The 24,862-nt window shown below is 47.2% G+C and overlaps 1 protein-coding gene across 1 annotated transcript in view; it reads right to left on the reverse strand.

Annotated features, from left to right (window-relative positions):
* Positions 1 to 24,862, reverse strand: part of Mocos (molybdenum cofactor sulfurase) — a 48,823-nt gene that overhangs the window by 21,416 nt on the left and 2,545 nt on the right. Inside the window, exons 2-9 of the mRNA XM_050134861.1 lie at positions 20,475 to 20,564; positions 17,652 to 17,718; positions 14,860 to 15,501; positions 11,020 to 11,096; positions 8,238 to 8,437; positions 6,697 to 6,813; positions 3,956 to 4,381; positions 474 to 636 (exon numbers count right to left, since the gene is read on the reverse strand). Of these exons, the coding sequence (XP_049990818.1) occupies positions 474 to 636; positions 3,956 to 4,381; positions 6,697 to 6,813; positions 8,238 to 8,437; positions 11,020 to 11,096; positions 14,860 to 15,501; positions 17,652 to 17,718; positions 20,475 to 20,564 (1,782 nt within the window). The remainder of the gene's footprint in view (positions 1 to 473; positions 637 to 3,955; positions 4,382 to 6,696; positions 6,814 to 8,237; positions 8,438 to 11,019; positions 11,097 to 14,859; positions 15,502 to 17,651; positions 17,719 to 20,474; positions 20,565 to 24,862) is intronic.

Below are 24,862 nucleotides of genomic sequence, written 5' to 3' on the forward strand. Positions count from 1 at the left end.
ACAAAACAAAAAATTAATACATTTTGAAATTTAGTTCTGTTGTCTTCTGACCACATTTTGAGGATTCAGTGGCCACATATGGCCAGTGGTTGCCAGACTCTACAGTGTAGATGCTGAACCCTTCCATCATCATAGAAAGTGTACTGCACAGAACTGACTGCACCTCTTCTGCGTGTGCATGGCTCACAGTAAAAATCAAAAGGAAAGCACCAAAGCCTAAAAGGTTAAAAAAAAAAATTCAAGTGTTGAGAGCCCTAAGATCCCAGGTTTATATCCCCTTACCTCTGACAAACTTCTCAAAATAAGAAGAGCACAGCTTTTGTTTTCTTTCCTGGACATCATTTCGTTTACTAGAAATGGTGCTAACATTTGGTAGAAGAGAGACATCGAGCCTTTTGGTTTGGTTTGAGTTTTAACTAGAGGATGAAATCTGTCCCTAGAGGTGACCCTGCAGAGAGGAACCCTTTTCATACCTTTGGCTTTGATGACCATGGTCTTCCGCTGCAGGTTGATGACAGGCTGGATCAGGCAGAGCCGTGGCTCCTGCTTCTGACTCAGGCAAATGCCATTGTGATTCACCACCATCCAGTTCCGGTCATACAGCAGCCCTTTGCTCCCCACAGGCCACTTGGTCACCTATGCAGAAGTGGGGGATTTAGGCCAGGGCTCCCCAAAGTCATTCACATCATTACCCAAACACAGATGACCTTCGTGAATTCAGCGCACGCTCTTAGAGGATGAAAGGAGGAAAATGCACGACAGAGAGAGTTTGGCAAAGGAGATGCTATGGACCTTCCTGTCCATCTCCAGAACCGGTCTCCACCCTTCTCCACTGACCAGGCAAGGCATGTGCATGCAAGGCATGCGGAGTGCAGGGTCTGCAGTAGCAATTCTCTTCTAACCCCGAGGCTAGCATCACTCCCCATAGGTGTCCGCAGATCCCACTTTCTGTATAGCCTTTCACTGCAGTGGATGCTGGACCGGGTGTCTCTCAACACTGCAGACATGTGACTATACTAAAAAGGTCACTGAACTGGCCTGCTTCAAATGTGCAAGTTTTCTTGCTGCCCTATTTTCAATTGCTGTGACAAACACCCTAGCCAAAAGCAACTTTAGGGAGGAAAGGGTTTATTCGGCTTATGATTCCATGTCACAGCTCATCACTGCCGGGACATCCCAGAGGCAGGGGCTCGAGGACGTTACGTCATGTCCAGTCAGAGCAGACAGAAACAAATGCACCCATGCCGCCTGTTTGTCCTCTGATTATGCTCAGATAGCTTTCCTCTTACACAGTTCAGGGCCCAGCCGAGAAAATGGTTCTGCCCATATTCAGAGTGGATCTTCCCACCTCAATTAACAATCAAGGAAACACTCCACATCTAGATAGTTCCTCACTGGTATTTCCTCTCCCCAAGTAAATCTGGTTCATATCAAGCTGGTAATAAAAATAAACCATCAAACCTGCATTGTTCATATTTGTACAGAATTTAAACACAAAGCACATCCATATGCCCAGGTCTTATAGCCCAACACCAATTACAACCAAAAGGATTGAGACTCCTTAGTAAATGGATTGAAAGAAAAAAATCAACTCTTATTGAGCTCCAGAATCCTGGTGTATCCCTCCTGTGCTTGACCTGTGAACACACCCATCTGTAAAGGCAAAAGGGGAAGCAGGAAGCAAGTTAAAGGAGAAATAGTTTGTCTGGGCCCAGGTTCGTGGGCACAACCCATCATGGTGGGGACAGCTTGAGCCTATGGTAGCACAAGTCTGAGATTGATTTCTCACATCTCCCCAGACCAGGAGGCCATGGAGGGACAGAAGCTGAGTTAAGCTGTGGACCTCAAGAACCACTTCCTCCAGCTTGAATCCACCTCCTAAAGATCCCAGAACATCCTAAAACAGCACCACCAGTGGAGACAAAGTGCTCAAACACATGAACCTATGAGAGACACTTTATATATCCAGTCTCCCATAGAACCACCAGGAGACTGTGCCACCCCTGAGACTGTGCCATCCCTGAGACTGTGCCACCCCTGAGACTGTGCCATCCCTGAGACTGTGCCATCCCAGAGTGTGCCATCCCTGAGACTGTGCCATCCCTAAGACTGTGCCATCCCTGAGACTGTGCCATCCCTGAGACTGTGCCACCCCTGAGACTGTGCCATCCCAGAGTGTGCCATCCCTGAGACTGTGCCATCCCAGAGTGTGCCATCCCTGAGACTGTGCCATCCCTGAGACTGTGCCATCCCTGAGACTGTGCCATCCCTGAGACTGTGCCATCCCAGAGTGTGCCATCCCTGAGACTGTGCTGTCCCAGAGTGAGATCAGGAGTCTTGGATCTTTACAGCCTCAAGTTGGCCACAATAAAGATCATCTTTTAGGTAACTAAGGTTGGCTGGCAGCCAAGGCATACCACCTGTCTCCAATGCAAGGATTGCCACAACAGCATGTTGGGGTGTGAAGTAATTCAGTATCTGCAAAAGATTACTTCCAGGATCCCCTAAGTAGCCCCTGTCTATGGAAGTTCAAATCATTCTTCTTAAACCATAAGGTTTGCACATAACCTGTGCATATCTCCCCATAAAATGCTCCATCTCTAAGTTACCTACATTATCTGACATGACGCAAGTGCTCCGTGAATAGTGTCATGTTGCTTAGGGAGTAGCATTACAACTGCAGTTTTTCCTACTATTTGGGGGTCATCATTGGTTGACTCCTTCGATACAAAACAATGACCCACAGCAGTTTATTTCCACGGGGTGGGCAGAGGAATCATGGGAGAATATGAGCCTGGATCAGCAGACCCAAGTACCATTTCTTGCAGGTGGCCTAGACAAGGTGTTTAGCCTTGGTCCTCTCGGGCTCCATGATGACGACCTAGGGATATTGTTACTATGCCTCTCACATAACCATTTTATGGGTCAAATGGAACAAGGCAAATCACCTGCTTCAGCAAAGAGCCCGAATATCCACCTAGCTACAGTCGCAGGCAGTTAGGCCTCGGCTGGAGAGACAGCTCAACTGGTGAAGTGTTTGCTGTGCAAGCAAACTGAGTCAGGTCCCCAGGAAATCACTGGGTAAGAACTTAGGTGGGGTGGCATGTACGTGTAACCCCAGCACTGGGAAGGTGGAGACAGGAAAATGACCAAGTCCAGGTAATCACTCACTAAGCCTATGAAGAGAGGTCCAGGCCAGTGAGAGGCTCGGTCTCTAAAATCAAGGTGAGGATGGGGTGGTGTAAGAGTTCCTTCTGTTTGTGTATTGCTTTCATTGGCTAATGAATAAAGAAACTGCCTTGGCCTAGTTGAAAGGCCAGAACTTAGGTAGGTGGAGAAAACAGAACTGAATTCTGGGAGGAAGAAAGCAGAGTCAGGGAGAGCCACCATGGAGCCACCAGAGTCAGACATGCTGAATCTTTGCCAGTAAGCCACTACCACGTGGCGATATACAGATTAATAGAAATGGGTTAAATCAAGATGTGAGAGTTAGCCAATAAGAGGCTAGAGATAGTGATTTAATTAATACAATTTCTGAAGGGCTATTTCGGGGATAAGCTAGCCGGGCAGCAGGGTCCTCACCATGCAACATGAGGGCACCCAAGAAATGGCAGCTAACATCATCCTCTGGCTTCTACATGCATGAATACACATGTACACACACCTCCATACACATATGAACCCATATGCACACAAACCCAGGGTCCTCTGGAGGTCCCCGCAAGCAGTGTCAGATTTAAAAACTCAACCCTATCAAGACACTCAGGAGGAAAATAACTCTTCCAAGGACAACCTTCTGTCTTGAGTTTTGCCTGCTTTTCTTGCTACATTGCTCTTTCACTTCTTGTCAAAAAAGGGGGGGAAAGTGCTGTACACAGTCTCCCAAAAGCGGGGGCAGGGGAGGAAATGGTGCTCAAGGAAAGGAACAAGGCAGCCATTTCTGTGAAGCCCTTACCTCAAATGCAGCGCAGGATTTGATGGGGTAGAGGTAAATGTTGGTGACAACGTGGGCCCCAAGGTCCCCATTCGGGATACCTGCAGATTCCTCTGGAAGGGTCTGCTCAATGCTGCTGGCTTTGCTCAGAGACAGGTCCAGGTCCACGGTATTTGTAGCAGGACAGGAGTCATTGCAAACTGTAGCATCTGTGCAGGCATCTTCCAGAGGTGAGTGACAGTCACTCTCTGAGGATAAGGCTCCAGCATCATAGGTGCTAGCTTGAGGAACAGACTGGTCACCAGGGGAGCGAAGGCACATGGCTCTGATGAACCTGAGAAAGGCCTGGGCATCTTCTAGTGTGGACATGTATCCAAAGGAAACCCTCACAGAGCCCGTGGGCCGTCCGTCTATGATGTCAACATCATCTCCACAGACATGGCCAGCCTAGAATTAGCCAGATAAGTAAGTCAGCCAGAGAAACTCGTGCTTCGTGGATAAATTGGGAAAATAGTACAAAAATAAATTTTATTTATTTTAAAATAAACCCAGGAAGGCAGAATTGCTGGGTGCCTGAGAAACCGTTCCTACTCTGTAGACACAGGGACACATTGCCTGCGCCACACCTGAATCAGCTATGACCTGGAGCTGATGCCAATGTGAAGGAACTTTAAAGAGGCTAGCAGCAGGGCTTCGTGGAGAACATTCTCCCCGAGGGCTCAACAGACAGGCTGAAGCTTCAGAAGTACCAAAAACTCTACTTCACAGTCTTCCCAGGCCAAGGCCGAATACCACTGGCTACTCCCAGACAGCCTGTCTAAGTGGGAGGCTGGCATCCCTGATAGCAGGCCCTTGGAAGAGAAAGAGAAAGGCCACAATACCAGCCCACGGCCCCTTGAAGGCCCAGGTCAGCTTAACTGCTTCTGCCAGAACAGGGAAGGTGGAACACTCCGTGCCCACCCAGCTGCCTCGTGCTGGTCATGAGAAGTATGTACAGTAGATGCCCAGGACACCTCCCTAGTACAGGCCAGCCACCCACAGAGTGACGCAGCCTTCCACCCCCATCCGGAGCCATAGCCAGAGATGTACGCAGCTCTGCCTTCTCTTTTTCTCTCCTTTTTTCCATCTCCCCAATCTCCCTCCATCTCTTTCTCCCCCCCCCACCTTTCTTTCTCAGATGGAGATCAACTTTTTCCTCATATTAATTCTTTGAGAATTTCATGCAATAATATGTTGATAATAATCACACCCCTCCCCCAACTCCTCTCAGACCACCCCTTCCCCTACCCAACTATGTGTCCCCCTTGTGTTAAACCCTTAACAAGAACAGTTTGTGCATGCCCACATGTGACTTCCGCTGGAGCAGATTCCACCTACCAAGGATCACACCCTTTAGTTGGCCCGTTCTCTCTCTCTTTTTTTTTTTTTTTAAGTAAAATCTAATTCAGAGGCTAGAGAGACGGTTCAGTGATTAAGGAGGCTTGCTGCACAACCCTGGTGACTTGAGTTTGAGCCCTGGGATCTATGCACAGAAGGAAGGAAAGAACTAACTCTACAGTGCTGTTCTCAAGCCTCCACGTGTGTAATGTGCTGTCTGTGTCCACACATATGTCATGCATATACACACACAATAATAATAATAATAATAAATAGTTAACTGGGACCTAGCACATGCATATTCTGTGGCAAGAAAAAAAAACTCAAATTAGCAACTATTGCAAGACACATAAGACTCTTTGCCACTTGCTGTGGTATAAAACTGGAATGCCCCCCCCCCATAAACTCATGTTTGAGACTTGGTTCCCAGATGGCAGCACTATTTTGGGAACTTGTGGAATCACTGAGAAGTGGGCCCAGCTGGAGGCAGCAGGTCACTGCAGCAAGAGCTTTGAGTCCTTTCTTGTTAGATGTTTTCTGCCGCCCAGTCGGTTCCCGAGTGGGCTTCTCTCCTCTGTCTCACCCCACTACCATGATGCTCGGCCCAAGCATGGGCCAGGTGACTGCTGACTGAACCCCGAGATCATGAGCAAAGCAAGTACCTCCTCCCAGATGAGCCAACGCCCCTGGATGCTTTATCACAATAATGAGAAACTATTCCTGTAAAATGGTTCAAAATAAGCTATATGCTCCCAGAGTGAAAAACCTCCACTGCAGGACAAACAGGGAGGGTGAGGATTCTGGGAGACAGGACCCCTGGAGCCATGGACAAGTTCCACCCACGCCCAGCCTGGAGGGAGGCTAACTTCAGTTAGGAAGCTGTACCCAAGAAGGAGTAAAGAAGGAAGGCAAGGGTGTGAAGCCGAATGCCCCCCCACTAACAGCCCTCTGCAGCTGCATTTTTAACCTCTGGCCAGTGAGACAATTCATTGGGTAAAGGTACTTGGCACCAAGCCTGAAAACCTAGGTTTGATCTCCAGGACCCACATGGTAGAAAGACATAAATTAGCTTCAACAAGTTGTCTTCTAACCGCTACACACATGCTACAGCACATGTGCATACACACACAAACACACACACACTCACAAATAGAGCAACTTTATAAATTACTCTCAATGTGAAAGATTCATCAGAAAGTACTGCCACAGAGCTAATAGATTAAAGTGTTTTCTATTTTATCAACCCCTCTTCTCTTTGGCCGCCCACGGAATGGGCCTGGCTGGCAAGATGAGCCTGAAGCAGCTGCCTCCACCGGCCCCAGTGACCAGCCACCACACAGCCTTGCCGACTGCACGCTGTGTGGGCTACGGGGTCTTGTACTGACCTGAAAATGTTTCTTAACCATCTCGTCACTTAGCCCCAGGTGCCTCTGGCAGGCACCCAAGTTACAGAAGCAGCCGGTCCTCAGGTGGATGTTGTACAGGCTGGCCATTTTGTCTACCTGGGGATAAAGGGAACATGGGATCAATGTCAGAAGTGTCTAGTTCTGCTGTGAGTGTCTGGAACAGAATTCTGGAACAGCATTGAACCTCTCTTTCTTAACAAAAGATGGTAGGCGATCTGAGTCTGGGCCTTGCTCTAAAATTCATGGTTGTTATGTTGCAGATGTGAATACCCCCAGGGTCTCACATGCTTAAACACTTGATCCCCAGATATTGATGGTGTTTTGGGAAGTTGTGGGACCTTGGGTCTGTGGGGTCTTTCTGGAAGAAGTAAGCTGCTAATTTGTGGGTGTTTGGAGTTATAATTTAGTCCTTCCTTCCTCTGCAGTGAGGAGATGAGGTGCCCAGTTACATCCCCCTGCCACCGTGGAGCTGCCAGCCACCACACACTTGTCCCAGTGATGGACCATGTCACTTCATCTGTGAGTAAAAGTCACCCCTTCCCTGAAATGGCTTTACCAGGTTTCTATCACCGTGATGAGAGAAACAACTGATGTCAGGATCTACAGGCTTATTCAACATTCTATTCAATTGAATTACAGAAGTGTGCTTGAGAAAATGTCAAATCCAGACCAAAGTCTAAGTGAAAAGCTTGTGTATTCCCAGGGAGCCTCAGAGGAAACACAGTGAGTGAGGCTGGGGCCATTGCCAGCTCCTTCACATCCGCCACCACAGGGTCTGACCACAGAGCAGGTTCCAGGGGAGGCCTGGGCAGCACCAGCTCGGCTCACAGCCTGTGTCACAAGTATCATGTTGGATGCTTTATGACATCTAAGTCCAGTTTCTAATTTCCCCAACTTTAGGTTCAGTCAAGCTTGCTGCTCAGTCCAGGTGTCATGACACTCTCTGCTGCCCCCTGGAGGCTATGGGGTGTGTGCTGACTGGTCCTAAACCTGGCTCAAACAATTCTCCAGCCTCAGCCTCCAGAGTAGCATTGTGCCACTGTGCATAGCTAGTAAAGAGAATCTGTTTGTAGTGTAACAAAGTTGCATGTGTTCTAGGGCGTTCGGGAAGAATGAGCAGTATCTTCCAGCTTTAACTGATTGCTGAGTCTGTCCAAAGTCATCCATGGCTATCTAGTGAGTTCTCCACCACCCCTGCCTACAGGAGACTCTGTGTATAAACAAACAGAGGAACAAATAAGTGTGTTTGAGCCTGGGCTTCCTCACAGCTCCTTCTGGGGACTTTTAAGGAAATGACAAGAGTAAGAAAGCTTAGACAAGAACATTCCTGGTATAAAAGGATGAGTGTGATGAATTTAGGAAGAGCTGGACCTCGTGACTTGAGTCAGGTATAGTGGCTAACATCTGTAATTTCAGCACTTGGGAGATAGACACAGAAGGATTGCTGTGAGTGCAAGGTCAGCCTGGGCTGGAGTGAGACCCTCCCTCAAAAAAAAGGGGGGGGATGACTCAAATCCCACCTGGGAGTAGCCAATGATGCTCCCACGGTCATCCAATACATTAAAATTGATGATTGGACCCTGCACGTCAGGGCTGCTGAACTCGGAATCACTGTAAATTCGCACCACAGGGGCTCCATTGGGATAGCAGAGAGAAGACAGGGCAGAGTGGGTGTACTGTGCCAGAGCGAAGGTGTGCCTCTGTATGTTCTCCATGCCACCTGGGGACAAAAGCAGAGACACAGACTTCACACGCAAGACATGCTTATCACAGCCGCTCAACCCAGACCCCAGATAGTGGCTTGAACTATAACTGTCTTTACAACAAAGTTGATGTATTTTTATTTATTTATTTTTGTTTTGCCTGTGTGGCTTGTGTGTAGTACCTGCTGGGTCCAGAAGAGGGAGTCTGATTCCCTGGAACTGGAGTTATAGACAGTTTTGAGTCAATATGGGATTGAACCTGGGTCCTCTGAAAGAGAAGCCAGTCTCTTAACTACTGAGCCATCTCTTCAGCCCCAAAGTTGACACTTTAAGTTTGTCTTTGTTGTTCTTATGGAATATTTCCAGAGGAATTCTTGCTACATTCTCTTAAATATATAATTATACACATTGTATACATATAAGCGTGTAGATATATTCATATACATATATATTTGTAGTTACATGCACATAGTTAAACAACATTCCATTATTTAGTTAGACCTTTGTTAGCCAGTGGCAAAAAGTATGCAATATTTTTATCATTTTTGCCCTTAATGATTAAGTTCATTTTTTTGTTCTTAATGGTTAAATTGTTTTAACATAATGCATAGCAACTAAGGCTACCTGCTGCCAAATGAATGAACACATGCTAAGTGTTTAAAGTGAGTAATATTGTATTATCGTGCCTTTTATATCTAAAAAAAGTGACTGAAACAGGCAACTCACATAGACAGAAAGTGGATTGGGGGTCACTTGGGGGTAGGGAGAAGGGAGAGTCTGTTTAATGACAAGAGCTTCAGTTGAGATGATAAAAAATGTTTTGGATGTGACCTGTGGTGACCACAGTACAGATTGGGAGGAGAATCAGGATGGCCCAATGGGCGAAAGCACTTGCTGAGCACACACGAGCTTGCTGGTCTGAATTTGATGCCTGGAACCCAGGTAAAAAGTCATGAACGTTGCAAAAAGTGGCACAGATCTGTAATCCCAGCACTGCTGCAGTGCAGCGGGAGGCGGAGACTGGGGACCCTGCAGAAGGTTGCAGGCTAGCCCCAGCACTTCTGCAGTGCCACAGGAGGCAGAGGCTGGGACCCTGGAAAAAGTTGCAGGCTAGCCCCAGCACTGTTGCAGTGCAACGGGAGGCGGAGACTGGAGACCCTGCAGAAGGTTGCAGGCTAGCCCCAGGACTGCGGAAGTCTGACGGGAGGCAGAGACTGGGGAACCTGTAGAAGGTTGCAGGCTAGCCCCTGTACTGCTGACGTGCAATGGGAGGCAGAGATGGGAGAATCTGCAGAAGGTTGCAGGCTAACTAGCCTGAAATGCACAGCTCGGCAGCAGAAAGGACACAAGAGACGCTGAGGGAGAGAGGGAGAACACACCTAAAACTAACTCTCTCTCTCTCTCACACACACACACACACACACACACACACACACACACACACACACACTGAATGGTAACTCATGTCACATAGTTCTAAAAGCTCTGGAAAGAACTCCCAGGAGCATAGCACACCAGGTGATGCCCAGCTCACCGGACGTAATCTACTCCAGTCATATGCTTTCACGACCATCCCCGTAGGAAGGGGAGTGGCATCTGCCTGTGTCTTGGCCTCTATAGCTCTTCTCAGGAAAGAGCATGCATCATACAAAAGCTGGTGGAAGAGTGTCCAGGAGCTTGAGGTCAGGCATTATTAACAAGTCCTGGGTTTAAATTCTAGCCCTTTCAAGTACCCATGTGCCAGACTGCGAAGGCATTCAATATTTCTGTGATGGCTATTCTTAGCTGTCAACTCGACTATATCTGAATTACCTAAAAATGGAGGGCATGCCAATGAGGGATTTCTGCTTAATTTGAAGTAGATCGATCCACTTCTCACCCAGATCTTGAGGTTCTGCTGGAACCCATGTAAGGACACGGAAGAAGGAAGCTGTTGCTCTTTGCCTGTTTCCAGTCCATTCCTTCACTAGCATGAGAGCCTACTTCTCTGGAATCCCAGCATCTACTGAAGACCAGCTGAGACATCCAGCCTCATGGACTGAGCAACTACTGGATTCTCGGACTTTCCACTCACAGCCAGCCATTGTTGGATTAGCTGGAGCACGGCCTAAAACTCATCCTAATAAATCCCTTTCTATACATAGAGGGCGATTAGTCCTGTAGGTTCTGTTATTCTAGAGAACCCTGACTAATACACTTGCTGAGCATCCTCTCCACCTGGGGGCAGCATAGGTTTGCCAGCAGCTCCCCTGTGGGGCTGTAGAGAAAATCCAGGCAGGCAAGAGCTGATAAGACCTCACCAGGCCCAGGGACCCAGGACCATGCCCCCACCACGCACAGCTATTAATCTTTGGCTCTGGGCATGACCTCTGTTAAAATGTGGTTGTGCCTGGAAAATCAAAAAAAAAAAAAAAATCAACCCTCTCAAGCCCTCCTGAGTACCCTGAAGACATTGAGAATCTAGCTTCACTGCACGGAGACTCTAGCTACTTAGCACACGCCGCTCACTTCCACAGACCTTGTCTCCTCCACACCGATACCTGCGATCTCTTAAGGATATGGCAACGAAAGCTAAGCCCACTTGGGTATGTCCACTGACCTGTGAGGTGCTCCAGAGCATCAAATCCATGTTTCAGCGCTATTATATCAAGGAATGATATGGTGCCATCTTCGAACCTGTAGGGAACAAGCTGTCAATCCACATGCATTCTGTGTTAGGCGAGGGCATTTGGGCGTGTTAATAGCTCCCTTCTGTGGCTTATAAAACTGGCTCTCCCCACCATGGGAGGAGTTTTGCATGCCAAACCCACCTGGCTGACTCTGGCCCTAACTAGCTCTGCAGCCTTTACAACTTCTTCACGGTGGACTGCAGGTGACAGAGGACACGAAAACACAGTCGCTGCCTTGAAATACATCTCGGGAAGAACTTGGACAAAATCGGCCACAAACTCTTGAAATACTAAACTCTGACCACAAGAGGGCACCACTGACAGACATCAAGTCAGGCAGACCCCACTGAGTCCCTGTGAGGCACTTGACAAAGAAGTCTCTAGTTCCAAAATGTGTGGAAGTGCATGTTTGGGTTAAATAAGAAGGTCTCATTAATACCAATGATTGTAACCTTCTTTATTGACAAAGCGCTTGTTGTGTTTGCACTTCATAATCATTAACTTCATCAACACTTTCATTAACTCATCTCTGACAGTTCACTGTGCCCCAGGCATTGTTCCGGGCGCTAAGCACACAGCAGTGAGCTGATAAGCAGGCCCCTTTCCCACAGCATCACGGCCTAGAAAACAGGGAAACAAGGCTCAGCAAACAGAGGCAGAGAAAACAAGCCGCAGTCACGAGGCAGGTTAAGCGCAAACACAGAGACGGTGTGGGCAAGCTGAATCCTCGCTAATGAAGCTGTAAGTGGAGGCTAAGGAGTCTGACTTCAGAAGACGTCAGCCTGAGAGTTTTCACAGGAAAAGGCCTTCTACAGAGAAAGGGAATCCGCACGGTCCTTCACAGAAGCCCTGCGCAGCACCAGGAGGGTCAGGACATCAGCAGGACAGCGGCAGGAGATGTCCAGGAGAGATGCTGGACAGCTCTAATGTGACTTTAGCAAAATCTACACGACCAGGGTGTGGGCAAGAGGATAAAGACTTCAAGGTCACCCTCAGTTGCTGAGTAATGTGGACACTTATCTGGGTTTTGTGATCCAGTTGAGAGAGAGAGAGAGAGAGAGAGGGAGGGGGGGAGGGAGGGAGGGGGGGGGGGGGGGAGGGAGGGAGGGAGGGAGGGAGGGAGGGAGGGAGGGGACCACTGAAGGAGGACAGGCTACAGGGTGATGAGGGAAGGCTTTCACAAACATCAGATGAAGGAAAGCAGGCAACAGCAGCCATGCACTGAACTGTAAGGTCTAGAAGGCAGAAACATGGTCCGTTCACCCCTTGATACACCTGTGTATTGAGCTTTTATTTCCAGCTCATTCTAGGGTGTGCAGAGATGGGCTTAAAAAGGCAGGCAATGCTGTCTGTTCTCTGCACATCTAGGTGTGCTCTGGCTAAAAGAGCATCATCTGAAGCAAAGGAGTGTGGTCTGATGCAGCCCAGCGCTCCCTGATCCACACCCTCGAGCTGCTCCATTCTCCAGGCCAACAGGTCCCGTACTTAGCCAGCTGTGTGATGTGAATAAAAATGACCCCAATAAGGCGTAGCGCTATTAGGAGGTGTGGTCTTGTTGGACTAGGAATGGCTTTCTTGGAGGAGGTATGTCACTAGAAGGTGGACTTTGAGGTCTCAGAAGCCCAAACTTGGCCAGTGTGTCACTGACACTTCCTGCTGCCTATGGATTAGGATGTAGAACTCTCAACTCCTTCCCCAGCACCATGTCGGCCTGCATGCGGCCAAGCTTCCCACCATGACTACAATGGACTAAACCTCTGAACTGCAAGGCAACCCCAGTTAAATGTTTTTCTTTATAAGAGTTGCCATGGTCACAGCAATAAAACCCTAAGATACCAGATTAAATCATAATGAATTTTTATCCTGTTTTTAATTTACATTGAGTGAGAATGGTCCCCATAGGCACCCATGTTTGACTGCTTGGTCCCCAGTTGGTGGAGCTGTTCGAAAAATATTAGGGGGTGTGGCCTCACTGGAGGAGGTGTGTCATTGCTGGTGGGCTCTGAGGTTTCGAAAGCCAGGCCCAGTCTCATTTTCTTTCTGCTGAGTACTTAAGCTAAGATGCCAGCTCTCAGCTGCTTGCCTGCCACCATGCATCCCACCATGACGGTCATGAACTGACCCCCTGAAACTGGAAGCAAACTGCAACTAAATGACTTCTTCTGTAAGCTGCCTAGGTCGTGGTGTCCCTTCACACCAATAGAACAATAACTAACTAAGACACACTGTATCACAAATGCTATTTTTTTCTCACTTAGTTATTCTCATAATAAACTGCTACACTTGGGTTCAAAAGGTTTTATATTAGCATTCTTAGTTTAAGGGTAGGGGAGTTTGTTAGCTTTCTTGCTTGTTTTTAGAAGGTGATTATATTTTGTTTTTCATTGTTGTGGCTTTTCTTTTGAGACAGGGCTCCTATAGCCATGGCTGGCCTCAAATTCCCTGTGTAGCTAAGGATGACCTGGAGCTGAAAATCCTCTTGCCTCCACCTCCTTGATGGAGGTGGGTCTTGTATCTTATCTGTTGCTTTCATTGGTTAACTAATAAAGAAACTGCCTTGGCCCTCATAGGACAGAAAATTAGGTAGGCGGAGTAGACAGAACAGAATGCTGGGAGAAAGAAGCTGAGTCAGGCAGTTGCCATGGTTCTCCCTCTCCAGACAGACGCAGGTTAAGATCTTTCCTGGTAAGTGCACCTCGTGGTGCTACATAGATTATTAGAGATGGGTTAAGAGGCTGTGTTTAAAAGAATACAGTTTCCGTGTAATTATTTCGGGGCATAAGCTAGCCATGTGGGCGGCCGGGTGGCAGGAAGCGGCCCGCCGCCCCTATTATTTCAACACCTCCTAAGGGCTAGGATGACAAAAGTCACCTGTGTTTGTCACCACACAGGTTCACAATTCTGTACTAGAATATTCACTCTGGAGAAGTCCTAAATGGGAGATATTTGCAACAGCCTCCTAATATGTTCTGATGCCCATTTGTTTACATTAAAGAGCACAAGTTTCTGAGCGGTCAAGCCTTATGCAGACACAGTAGTTGGGGGGGGGGGAATGATTCCATATCTCTATAGCCTATTAACACACCGTGTATCTAACTCTGACTCTACCAGTAGATTGCTACCCTGAATCTGCACCTGGACGCTGGGCATGGGATGGGAATCTAAGCCTCGGGAAGGTACCCAGCAAGAGCCATACAGCCTGTCCCTGCAGCCTGGGGAGGAGGCTTCAGACCTGGAAGGCAAATGGCAGCCTGCCTTCAGTGTTTTTTGGTAACTTCTCAGCCTGGCTTGCAGAGGTTGCCACCAACACTGCTTCCCAGGTTTGGGCTTTGGGTTTAGTTAATTCTTGCTGAGGAGCAGAGCAGAGTTCACTCTAGCCGTTGGGAAACTGAGTTTGCTGTGAACTGCTTGCACATGCGTTCAGAGCCGCATCTTTTACGATCCCTGTGTCTCCCTGTCATCTCTCACCAGTGCCGAGGCCAAAGCCCGGCACCCATGGCTCTTACTTCCCGGCAAGTGTTTCACTCCTTCCCCTTGCAGCTCTTGTCTGCAGATCCGCTCCTCCATCCCGGTGAAGAAGCTACACACAGGGTAGAAGTCACCCAGCCACCCATGGGGCTCACTCCAGCTGGTCTCTGCCTCCCAAATCTAAGCCCCGCCCCCGACTGTCCTCCGGTGACCTGTGTTCCAGACCTGGGCTCGGCTTGCACAATCTTACCGGTCATTCATGCCAGCTTGCCTTTGTTAAGGACATGCCATGGCAAAGTTACCTTTCTGCCACTGATGACCTGGGGATGTAAAAGTCCTCTCCTGCCAGGTAGGCAGCTGCCGTTCCTCCTCCGAAGTAGCCTTTCCTCAGCAGGGGAGCCACGCGCTTACTGACTAGCAGAGCGCCCAGGCCTGTGGGAAGCCCAAAGATCTTGTAGAAGGAGACGGGGACGAAGTCAGGATGGTGAGCCGACAGATCCAAGGGGGAGGTGCTGACGTAGGAGGCTGCATCGAGCAGGACAAACCACCTCCCAGGCACACTCAAGGGGCTCCTCCGCCCAGACTTGACCTCTTCTATCCATGACAGTGGGTATCTGGTGCCTGAGAAGTTGCTCTGAGCTGGGTAACAGAAGAGGTGTGGGAGCTGACAGTCAGGATGGCAGGCTCCGGCACCCCTTTCCTCCAGTGACCACATGTCCTCTGGCTTGACTGGGGTGGACGTGACATTCATGGCTGAAGCCACCGTCCTCATTCCCACCACAGAGGTATGGTTGTCGGTGAGGTAACAGAAGTGGCTGCCACTGTTCTCTGGGGTCCGGGACACCCACGGAAATGCCTCTGCCACTAGTCTGAGAGCGGCTGTGCTCCCGGCTGTGAAGATCACGGTGTAGTCCTCTGGGGTGGTGTGGAAGTGGGACAGGATCCTGGTAAGAACCACAGTGTCACAGCGGGGCCTCTGCTCCATGCCGAGTATTTCCAAGTGTTTCAGGTCTACTCTACAGGGCGCCTTAGTTGAGGCGGGGCAGAGAAAGTCACACCCTAGAGACTGGCCTTGAACTTTCTATTTAGCTAAGGATAACCTTGAGTTCTTACAAAGATCAAATTTAAACCTCTTGCCTCTGGAGTTCCATCTCTGCTTGGACACAGCAGAATTTACAACACAGGGTTGAAGCTGAAGCTTGCCTAAAACTCAAGAGGCCTAGGTTCACTCCTAAGTATTTCATAAACCCACAGTGGTACTGTATCCTGCCAATACCAAACCGCAAGAGGTAGAGGCAGGAAGATGATAAATTCAAGGACATCCTCAGCAACCTAGATAGTTCAGAGCTAGTCCAAGATACATGAGATCCTGTCTCAAAAATAAGCCAAAAAAACAAAAACAAAACAACAACAACAAAAATCTCCAGAGCAGACTCAGGTACAAGATCAGACCTTCTTGATAAATGAATTCCAATTTTTTTTAAATCTGTAAGGGGACTGGAAAGATGAGTCAGCATTTTAAAGCATTTCTTGTTTCTGCAAAACACCTGGGTTTATTCCCTGCACCCACCTGGCCGCTCATAACCATCTACAACCCCAGTCCCAAGGGTCCTAACACCCTCTTCTGACCTGTGCATGAGGCATGAGCATAGAGCACAGACATATACATGTGGTGATATTTTGTTTGTACTCTAACAAATAAAAACTTGCCTGAAGATCAGAGGGCAGAGATCGCCACCAGTTAGCCACAGAGGTCAGACACTGGTAGCACACACCTTTAATTCCAGCACTTGGGAGGTGGAAGCAGGAAGATCAGGAGTTCAAGACCACCCTGGGCTACAAGAGATTTAACCAGTCTAAAAGAAAAACAGAGCTCATACCTTTGATCCCAGCATTAGGGAGGTGGACAGGAAGTAACACAGTTGGGCAGAGAGAGGAATATAAGGCGAGGGGAGACAGAAGTTTAGCCCCTTTGAGGATTTGATAAAGGTAAGAGCCCTAGTGGCTGGCAACTCTGCTTCTCTGATCTTTCTGCTTTCACCCCCTAATAGCTGACTCTGGGTTTTTATTACTAAAAGCAATTAGAATTCATGCTACATGTATATATAGGCAAAACACTCATACATATCAAATAAAATAAATAATTCTAAACAAAGTTTTATATCTACAATAACCTGAATATTTTGTACTTTACCTTCATCTCTGTACTTCTGCCTACTCTACCACCATGAATTTTTAAAATATACTTATTCATTATTTTCTCATGTGTGGGTCTGAATATATGTATTCCGCCATGTGTGTGCAGGAGCCCATGGAACACAGAAGAATAAGATCCCCAAGAATTCATGATGGGCAGTTATGAGCACCTTCTGGGTGCTGGGAACAAAACCTGGGTCCTCTGCAAGAGTAGTACGCACTCTAACCTCTGAGCCGCCTCTCCAGGCTCTAACACATGAACTGTAGTTCAGCAGCCTGTTTTACATTGCTTTACTACTGCTGCCCTGATCCAAAACTAGCATCACTTTCAAATTTGAAATAATTTTAATTCTGTTGATTTAGGTAGCATACCTAGTAGATATTATTTACCAGTAACCAGTTATGCATGGAAAACAATGAAAGAGCTCTCTAGATACACAGCCTAGTGAAAATAATGGGAGAGTTGAGCATAGCGGTGCATGCCTGCAGTTCCAGCGCTTGGAAATTGGAGGCAGGAGGACCAGGAGTTCATGGCCAGAATTGCTACAAGGGAGCTAGAGGCAAGCTACCAGATAGTCTGTCTCAAGATGATAATGGTTTATGAAGACATAAACCTGACTTATAAAACAAAAAGAGAAAGGAAAACCAGAAAATGGTGCTTCTTCCTGAAGACACAGCTGGAGCCTAGGCCACCCTGTCACTCCAGGCCCCACTCAGAGCCGCCATCCCTGCTGTACTTATGCGTCCTCTGTCTTCTGGACTCCTGCCTATTGCCATTCATATGTTGCTTGTTAGCTGAATCCTTTCTGAACCCCCTCAGAAGGTCTGTGGGACACAGGCCTCTCTAGAAGGCCCGTCCACCTAGGTAGCATCTTAGGCAGACATCCCTGGGGCTCACCTGTAGCGGACCTGCTCCACGGTGTCATGAGTGAGTTTGCTGGTGATGTTCTGGCTGTGAGGGTTGCCTGGCAGGTTACAGAGACAAAGCTTTAATTATCGAGATGGTCTCTCCCTGTGTTTCTTCAGAGCCCTCTCCCTCCACTTCTCAAGAACTTAAACCGTAAAAGTCACAGATGGTCCAACAATTCCACTCCTGATCCATACTCAAAAGAAAGAAATGCTTATATCCATATAGACTACACAAGTGTTCATACCAGCTCCATTCATAAAGCCAAATTCTGGAAGGAGAAGAAATGGCCAGTGCTTGTGAACAGATAGACAAAGTACAACAATCCCCACACCGTGGGCAACTATTTAACAACAAAAGAAAAAATAAAAAAACTACTGACTATGACAGGAATGAACATCAAAAACATACTAAGCTTTTTTTTATAGTAGAGAAGGTACTGTGCTGGCTGCTGGGAAAAAAATTATGCCCACCACTGCAATAGTGGTGTAACTACAATGAAGGCAGCCAACTGCTTTCTGATCAAGGCCGTGGGATCACATCTAGAACCGTAAACCTGACCAAAAGCCTGTGGCTAGGGATGCCATAGGCCCTGGTAGGGCACCTATGGTTGTTACTCTAATAAATAGACACCATGTGCATGTCAAGCTGCCTTCTAAATATTAGAATTCATGCCCATGCTTTCTACCCCAGCTAGCAGCCTGAGGGACTTGGCAGACATTCCCATTGCTTTTTCCTCAAGTCAGTTGTTAACCCTGCGTCTTTAGGACCACCTGGATGACCGGGATCTTGAAGCTGCCATCTCTCAGGCTAACCATTCTCCCACAGTTATGGCTTTTGTCAAGGTTGCAGGATGATTTCATGTCTCTTTGCAAATCATAAATGAAAATCAAGATAAAATCCCTTAGGGGCCCCTTCTCTGGGGACTTCCTCAGATTTAAAGAGCTCCTGACTGTCCAGAGTGAAGACTCAAACCCCTGTGTGTACCTGTAGCATAACAGGACCGTCGTGAACAAGGGCATCTTGGGGTGGGAAGACCAAATCCCCTAGAGATAAATAGCCCCTGTGGCCCTGTTCCCTCAACTCCAGAACTTTGCGAATGTGTAGCATTAGGTTAGTTACTTGCCCTTTCTGGGGCTCCGTTTGCTCGCATGTAAATCAAGATATTGGGAGACTATTCCTGGGGAGACATCAAACATCAGAGGCAGCATTGAGGCAAAAGAAAAAATCCACCCAAGACCAGATTGGAGAACCAGTGAGTTTCCTGAGGTCACTCACAAAAGTGTGGGTCACTCAACGGTAGATACACATCCCCTGGGCAAGTTACAGGCAACTTTACCAACTACAGAATGGTCCCAACACAATCAGTTGTTTTTCTTTTGTATAAACCCTGGGGATCTTGAGAATGCTACTGAATCCTGTGAGCCCTTCCATTAGCCTTCCCCGAGGGACCACCAGTGGGTCCCATCCTGTGAGGAACTCTTACAGGTGACCAGAGGTCCTCTGATTCAAGATGGAGGCCATGTCCTACCTGGAGGAGACAGCTCACAGCTGCACTACATAAACTTAATAGCACAACCTATGGCTCTTGGGGTGTCATACAGATGCATGACAATAATACATGCCACATAGTTAGGCAGCACCTGATATGACAAGTGCTCAGTGAACAGTGTATTGATCAACTGATATCAGCGTCATTTGTCTCTTTCGGTTTATCTTCTGAGCACACTATGCTGATGCTTCCTAGAATAATGGCCAGCACAGCATCACCTACAGAGGCCTGAGTGGCCCTACCCCATCAGCCTATCCATTCATACTTTCATTCTCCTCCCCTCTGTGGTCCTAGATCCTGGTTTTTGCTGCTACAGCTTCCTGCATGGTGTCTCCTGTTGTCCCAGTGAATTCTGGCTCATCATCCAACATCAGCTCCCCTCCCAACCCCCCTAACATGCACACTGCAAACCCTACTCTCTTTTGGCAAACTCAGGTGACCATGATGCCAGCCTCCTTTGTGCATTGCCTTTTGAACAGTTGCTAAGCACATGTAGGGGAGATCGTTTGATGAAGGTCTTGTCCTCCAGGTCTGGACCAAAGTCTCCACCAAGAAAGAAACTATGTTTTCTTCTGATTTCATAGCACAAACCACACACCATAGTGACTCAAGGAATGTATAGCATGAGTGAATGAACTTTCTTCATGCTCCCCTACCCTCTGCACCAGACAGTGTTTAACTACCCCAAACATGGCACTTTCTTTTTTTGAATCATCTTTTTCTAAGATTTATTTATTTATTATGTATACATTACCCCAAACATGGCACCTTCTTTTTTTAATCATCTTTTTTTAAGATTGATTGATTGATTGATTGATTTATTATGTATACAACATTCCTTCCATGTATTCTTGCATGCCAGAAGAGAACACCAGACCCCATTACAGATGGTTGTGAGCCACCATGTGGTTGCTGGGAATTGAACTCAGGACCTCTGGAAGAGCAGTCATTGCTCTTAACCTCTGAGCCATCTCTCCAGCCCCCAACATGGCACTTGCAAACTTAAGATTCTCTTCCTGACACCAACCCATTCTGGAAGTGGTCTGTGTGTCCCTGAGCTGGAACTTTCTACCTCAGGCACATGTATATGATGCACAGTGATCCAGGGTGCTGGCCTGACCCTTTATCTGACATGGGTCTGATTTGCTCCATGTACCCCCATGTACTCCATGAATCCAACACACCTAAACACAGATTAATTGATTGATTAATCAGCTGTGTGCAGTTAGCTAAAATCTGTGCATGTGTGTGATATTCCTTACCATAGACATTTTCCATGAGATCCTTAGTAAAGTTTGTGAGCTGGCTCTGGGGAAACAAGGTGGCTCCTGCATGGTCAAGGTAGACAGTTCCTGAAAAAAAATTAATTACAAATAAAGCTGCAGGTGCTTCTCCACACTTTATGTAAATCTGACCCGTGTGAATACACTGGTACCCATTCTTTTATTTCATTTTGTCTCCATTTGTTTCTTAGTTTGTTTTTGAGACAGGATTTCACATATCTCATGCTGGCCTCAAATTCTCTATGTGGTCAACAAATGCCTTTGAATTCTTAATCCTCCTGCCTCCACCTCCCCAGAGCTGGGACTCCAGATGTGTAGCACCACAGCCACCTTTCAACACAGCTGGTATCCCTGAACTTCTTGATGTGTGTTTCTTAATATACACTTTCAGCACTGAGGAGCCTACCTGATAAACAGCCCTCTCACAGCCAGAAAGTGCCCAGCAGACCTTGGTGACCAATGATGACACAACAGTTTCACGCTCATTCTGGAAGCTGAGTGTTTCCAGGGAAAGGGGAGCTCTGACCTTTCAAATGCATACAATAGGAATAAATCTATTTGCTTTTTAATTCACTTACCAGTTTTTTTGTTTTATTTTTTGGGTTTTTTTTTTTAGTTTTTGTTTTTTGTTTTTTTTTTTTTGTTTGTTTGTTTGTTTGGTTTGTTTGTTTGGTTTTTTGAAACAGGGTTTCTCTGTAGCTTTGGTCCCTGTCCTGGAACTAGTTCTTGTAGATCAGAGATCACAGAGATGGGCCTGTCCCTGCCTCCCAAGTGCTGGGCTTAAAGGTGTGCACCGCCACCACCTGGCTTTTTTTTTTTTTAAAGATTTATTTATTTATTTATTAATTATGTATACAGTATTCTGTCTGCATGTATGCTGCAGGCCAGAAGAGGGCACTAGATCTCATTACAGATGGTTGTAGCCACCATGTGGTTGCTGGGAATTGAACTCAGGACCTCTGGAAGAGCAGTCAGTGTTCTTAACCTCTGAGCCATCTCTCCAGCCCTAGTTTAGTTTTGGTTTGGTTTTTTGTTTTGTTTTGTTTGGATAACGCAGGGTCCCTTTTTGTTTGCAACAACTTCATCAAGATATAACCCACATACCACAAAAAAAAAAAAATCCATCCTCTGTAAGCGGACAGCTTAGTCGCTGTAGTGTGCTTACATTACCTAATTCTGGAACATTTTATTCACCGCCCCCCATCACCATTATTAGTCATATCTCCACACCCTCACGTAAGTAGTGTCTGAGAATGAGAATGTTATGGTTCCCCTTCATAGGAAAGGGGGCACATATGTATTATTAACACAGACAACTGCTGGAGAAGCGCACGGGTGACAGCCACTGGCCCTGGGCTGGCAGTGCAATGGCAGTGGAGCCCAACGGCAGGGCCTTGGCCGTTCTTCTATCTCATTTGTCATCTTTTGAATCTGATGCCACTAAAATGCATCATCTAATCTCCCCAATGTATTTAAAGTGCTTTCTTGGACAACCATGTTCCAGATGGTCCCACACCCACGAGTATGTTGTGGTCAACACAAATTGAATTTAGTGGATATTAATGATGATGATAAAATAATAATAATAATAATAATAGAGGACACAGAGTTTGGAGGGTGTGAAAAGGTAGAGGTTAAGTCTGGGAGGAGCTGGGGGAGAAGTGGAGGATGAATATAATCAAAATGCATTATATAGAATTCTCAAAGAATTAAAAACATCTTTTTAAAAATAACTCTTTTATTATTCACTGAAGATTGTGAAATACAAATTCACCAGACTGAAAGAAAGGCTTTGGACGTCCAATAGTCAGTGTACTAAGATGTTCACGTGAGAGCACTGGCTCCTCTTCAATTCCCAGCACCCACACGGTGGCTCACAATTCCAGTCTGAGGGAATCTGATGCCCTCTTCTGGCCTCCACAGGCACCAGCCTGCATGTAATATACAGAGATGTATGCCAGACAAAATGCCCATCCACGCAGATACATCCTTAAATTTTCATTATAACCCTTAGAAAGATCTTCAGGCGAAGATCAAGGTGAGACCCCGACTCTGAGGAGCACTGTACATCTTGCTCAGAATCTTCCAAGAAACTAGGAAGTCATTCAGGAAGATCCTGCTTTGTTTGGCTGGGGTTCAACGGTTAATCTTGCAAAGGAAGGCAACTGAGTTAGGTGAACCAGAGGTCTGATCTTAGGAGGCCAACAGGGCAAATCCATGTTAACCAGCCAGAGAGAATCTTGGCTCACCCTCCCCCACCGCCCGCCTTTCTGGACCCCTGTTGTGACATCTGCAAGAGGAGTGATGGTTTAGTAGGTGGTTGGCGGTACCCGGCTGGATGCCTGGAACACAGTAAACAGTTTTCAGAGTGAAGAAAAGCAGGCAACTGATCCGAAAGCCAACTAGCATTAGGTCTGGTAGAAAGAGAAGTCAAACAACTTTTATTTTCTTTGATATACTTGGCTGTTTCATTAGCTCTGAATTAATATTCAGAGATAGAGAAGAGGTGAAGGGAAAAGGGGGAAAGAGGAAGAGAGAAGGAACTGGGAGAGGGGGGAAGAAGGAGAGAAAGAGAGAGAGAGAGAGAGAGAGAGAGAGAGAGAGAGAGAGAGAGAGAGAGAGAGAGAGAGAGAGAGAGAGAGAGAGAGGCCAGGATTTCTTCTGGGCCATGCACCTTTAATCACCAGTCAGTCAGCACCTGACGCTGGAAGACCTGCTCCAGCCACAGCTGGATACTCAGTACACCCCCTTCATTAGGGCCAGGAAACCCCAAGCCAACAAGTCAAGCAAAACCTTTCAGCTCCTGCAGTGTACACATTTAATTGCTCACAGTCACCAATTAAACGGGTACATTTTCAACCCCGCAGAAAATCTTCAGGGCGGGAAAGAAGGTGTGGGGGCTAGACCATTCTAGCTCGTTGGGTTGGTTGTTACTCCCTGGACCTCTCTCCAGCTTATTTCTATGGAGAAAAAGGTAAATAAGCGCCAGTGTTTTCAGAGGTAGGAAAAAGCACCTGTTTAGTTCACAGACTTCTATTTCAGGGATGGAAAGGTTTCTCAGTGGGCAGAGCAAGCACCGCTCAAGCCTGAGGTCAGAGTTCCATCCCTAAGATGGGCATTAAGAAAGCTGGGCGTGGCAGTGCACACCTGCAGGGAAGTGGAGGTGGGGCTCACGGGCCAGCCAGCCTAGACCACCTGCAGGGAGGTAGGGGTGGGGGTCACTGGCCAGCCAGCAGAGACAGTCAGCAGACTCCATACCAGTGAGGCCCTGGGTAGTGGTTTATTATTTGTATTTTGATAAATAAGTCTTGCCTGAAGACCAGAGGCAAAGATAAAGCCACTAGGGACTGGAGAGATGGCTCAGAAGTTAAGAGCATTGCCTGCTCTTCCAAAGGTCCTGAGTTCAATTCCCAGCAACCACATGGTGGCTCACAACCATCTGTAGAGGGGTCTGGTGCCCTCTTCTGGCCTGCAGGCATACACACAGACAGAATATTGTATACATAATAAATAAATAAATATTTAAAAAAAAGATAAAGCCACTAGAGGTCAGGCAATGGTGACACATATCTTTAATCCCGGGATTTGGGAGACAGAAGCAGGTGGATCTCTGTGACTTCAAGGCTACCATGGGCTACACAATAACAATGCAGAAATAAATCCAGGCCGTGGTTGCCTACACCCTTAATCCCAATACTAAGGAGTCATTTGCCTTAATCCCAGCACTAGAGGGAATATACAATGGGAGGAGAGAGAGGCTGTTTTAGTTCGCAGCCGCCCAGCCTTAGTAAAGGGAAGACTTCTCTGGTGGCTTGGCTGCTTTGCTTTTCTGGTTTGGGGGTTGAACCCCAATTTCTGTCTCTGGGTTTTTATTAATCATGCTAAACCCTGCCTGGAGAAATAAGGTAGAGTGACAGGGGAAGACACTTGCCACGTTCTCTTGTCTCCATACACACCAGTGCGCACACACAAAGTGTATTTCAAGCCAGGCATGGTGGTGCACATCTTTAATCCCAACAAGAGACAGAAGTAGATGATCTCTGTGGGTAAAGGCTAGCCTCGTCTACATAGACATTTCCAGGCCAGCACAATAAACAGATCTCTGTCTCTATTTTCCTTCCCACCCCCTCTCTGGGGGGTGGGGGGGCGTGTCTACCTCAACCACAATGCATTCAGGGAATTCTCTAAATAAATAAAAAGGATCCATCTGGGTATAGTGACTCTCACCTGCAATCCTACCACTTGAGAGGCTGAGGCAGGAAGTCATCACAAGATTGAGGCCAGCCTGGGCTACAAAGTGAGTTCTAGGACTGAGTGCAGAGTGAGACTATAGAAGAAGGAAGAGGAGGAGGAGGAGGAGGAGGAGG

The sequence above is a fragment of the Alexandromys fortis genome, unplaced genomic scaffold, assembly GCF_014885135.2.
Source record: "Alexandromys fortis isolate MF-2015 unplaced genomic scaffold, M_Fortis_MF-2015_v1.1 scaffold_25, whole genome shotgun sequence".
Taxonomy (NCBI): domain Eukaryota; kingdom Metazoa; phylum Chordata; class Mammalia; order Rodentia; family Cricetidae; genus Alexandromys; species Alexandromys fortis.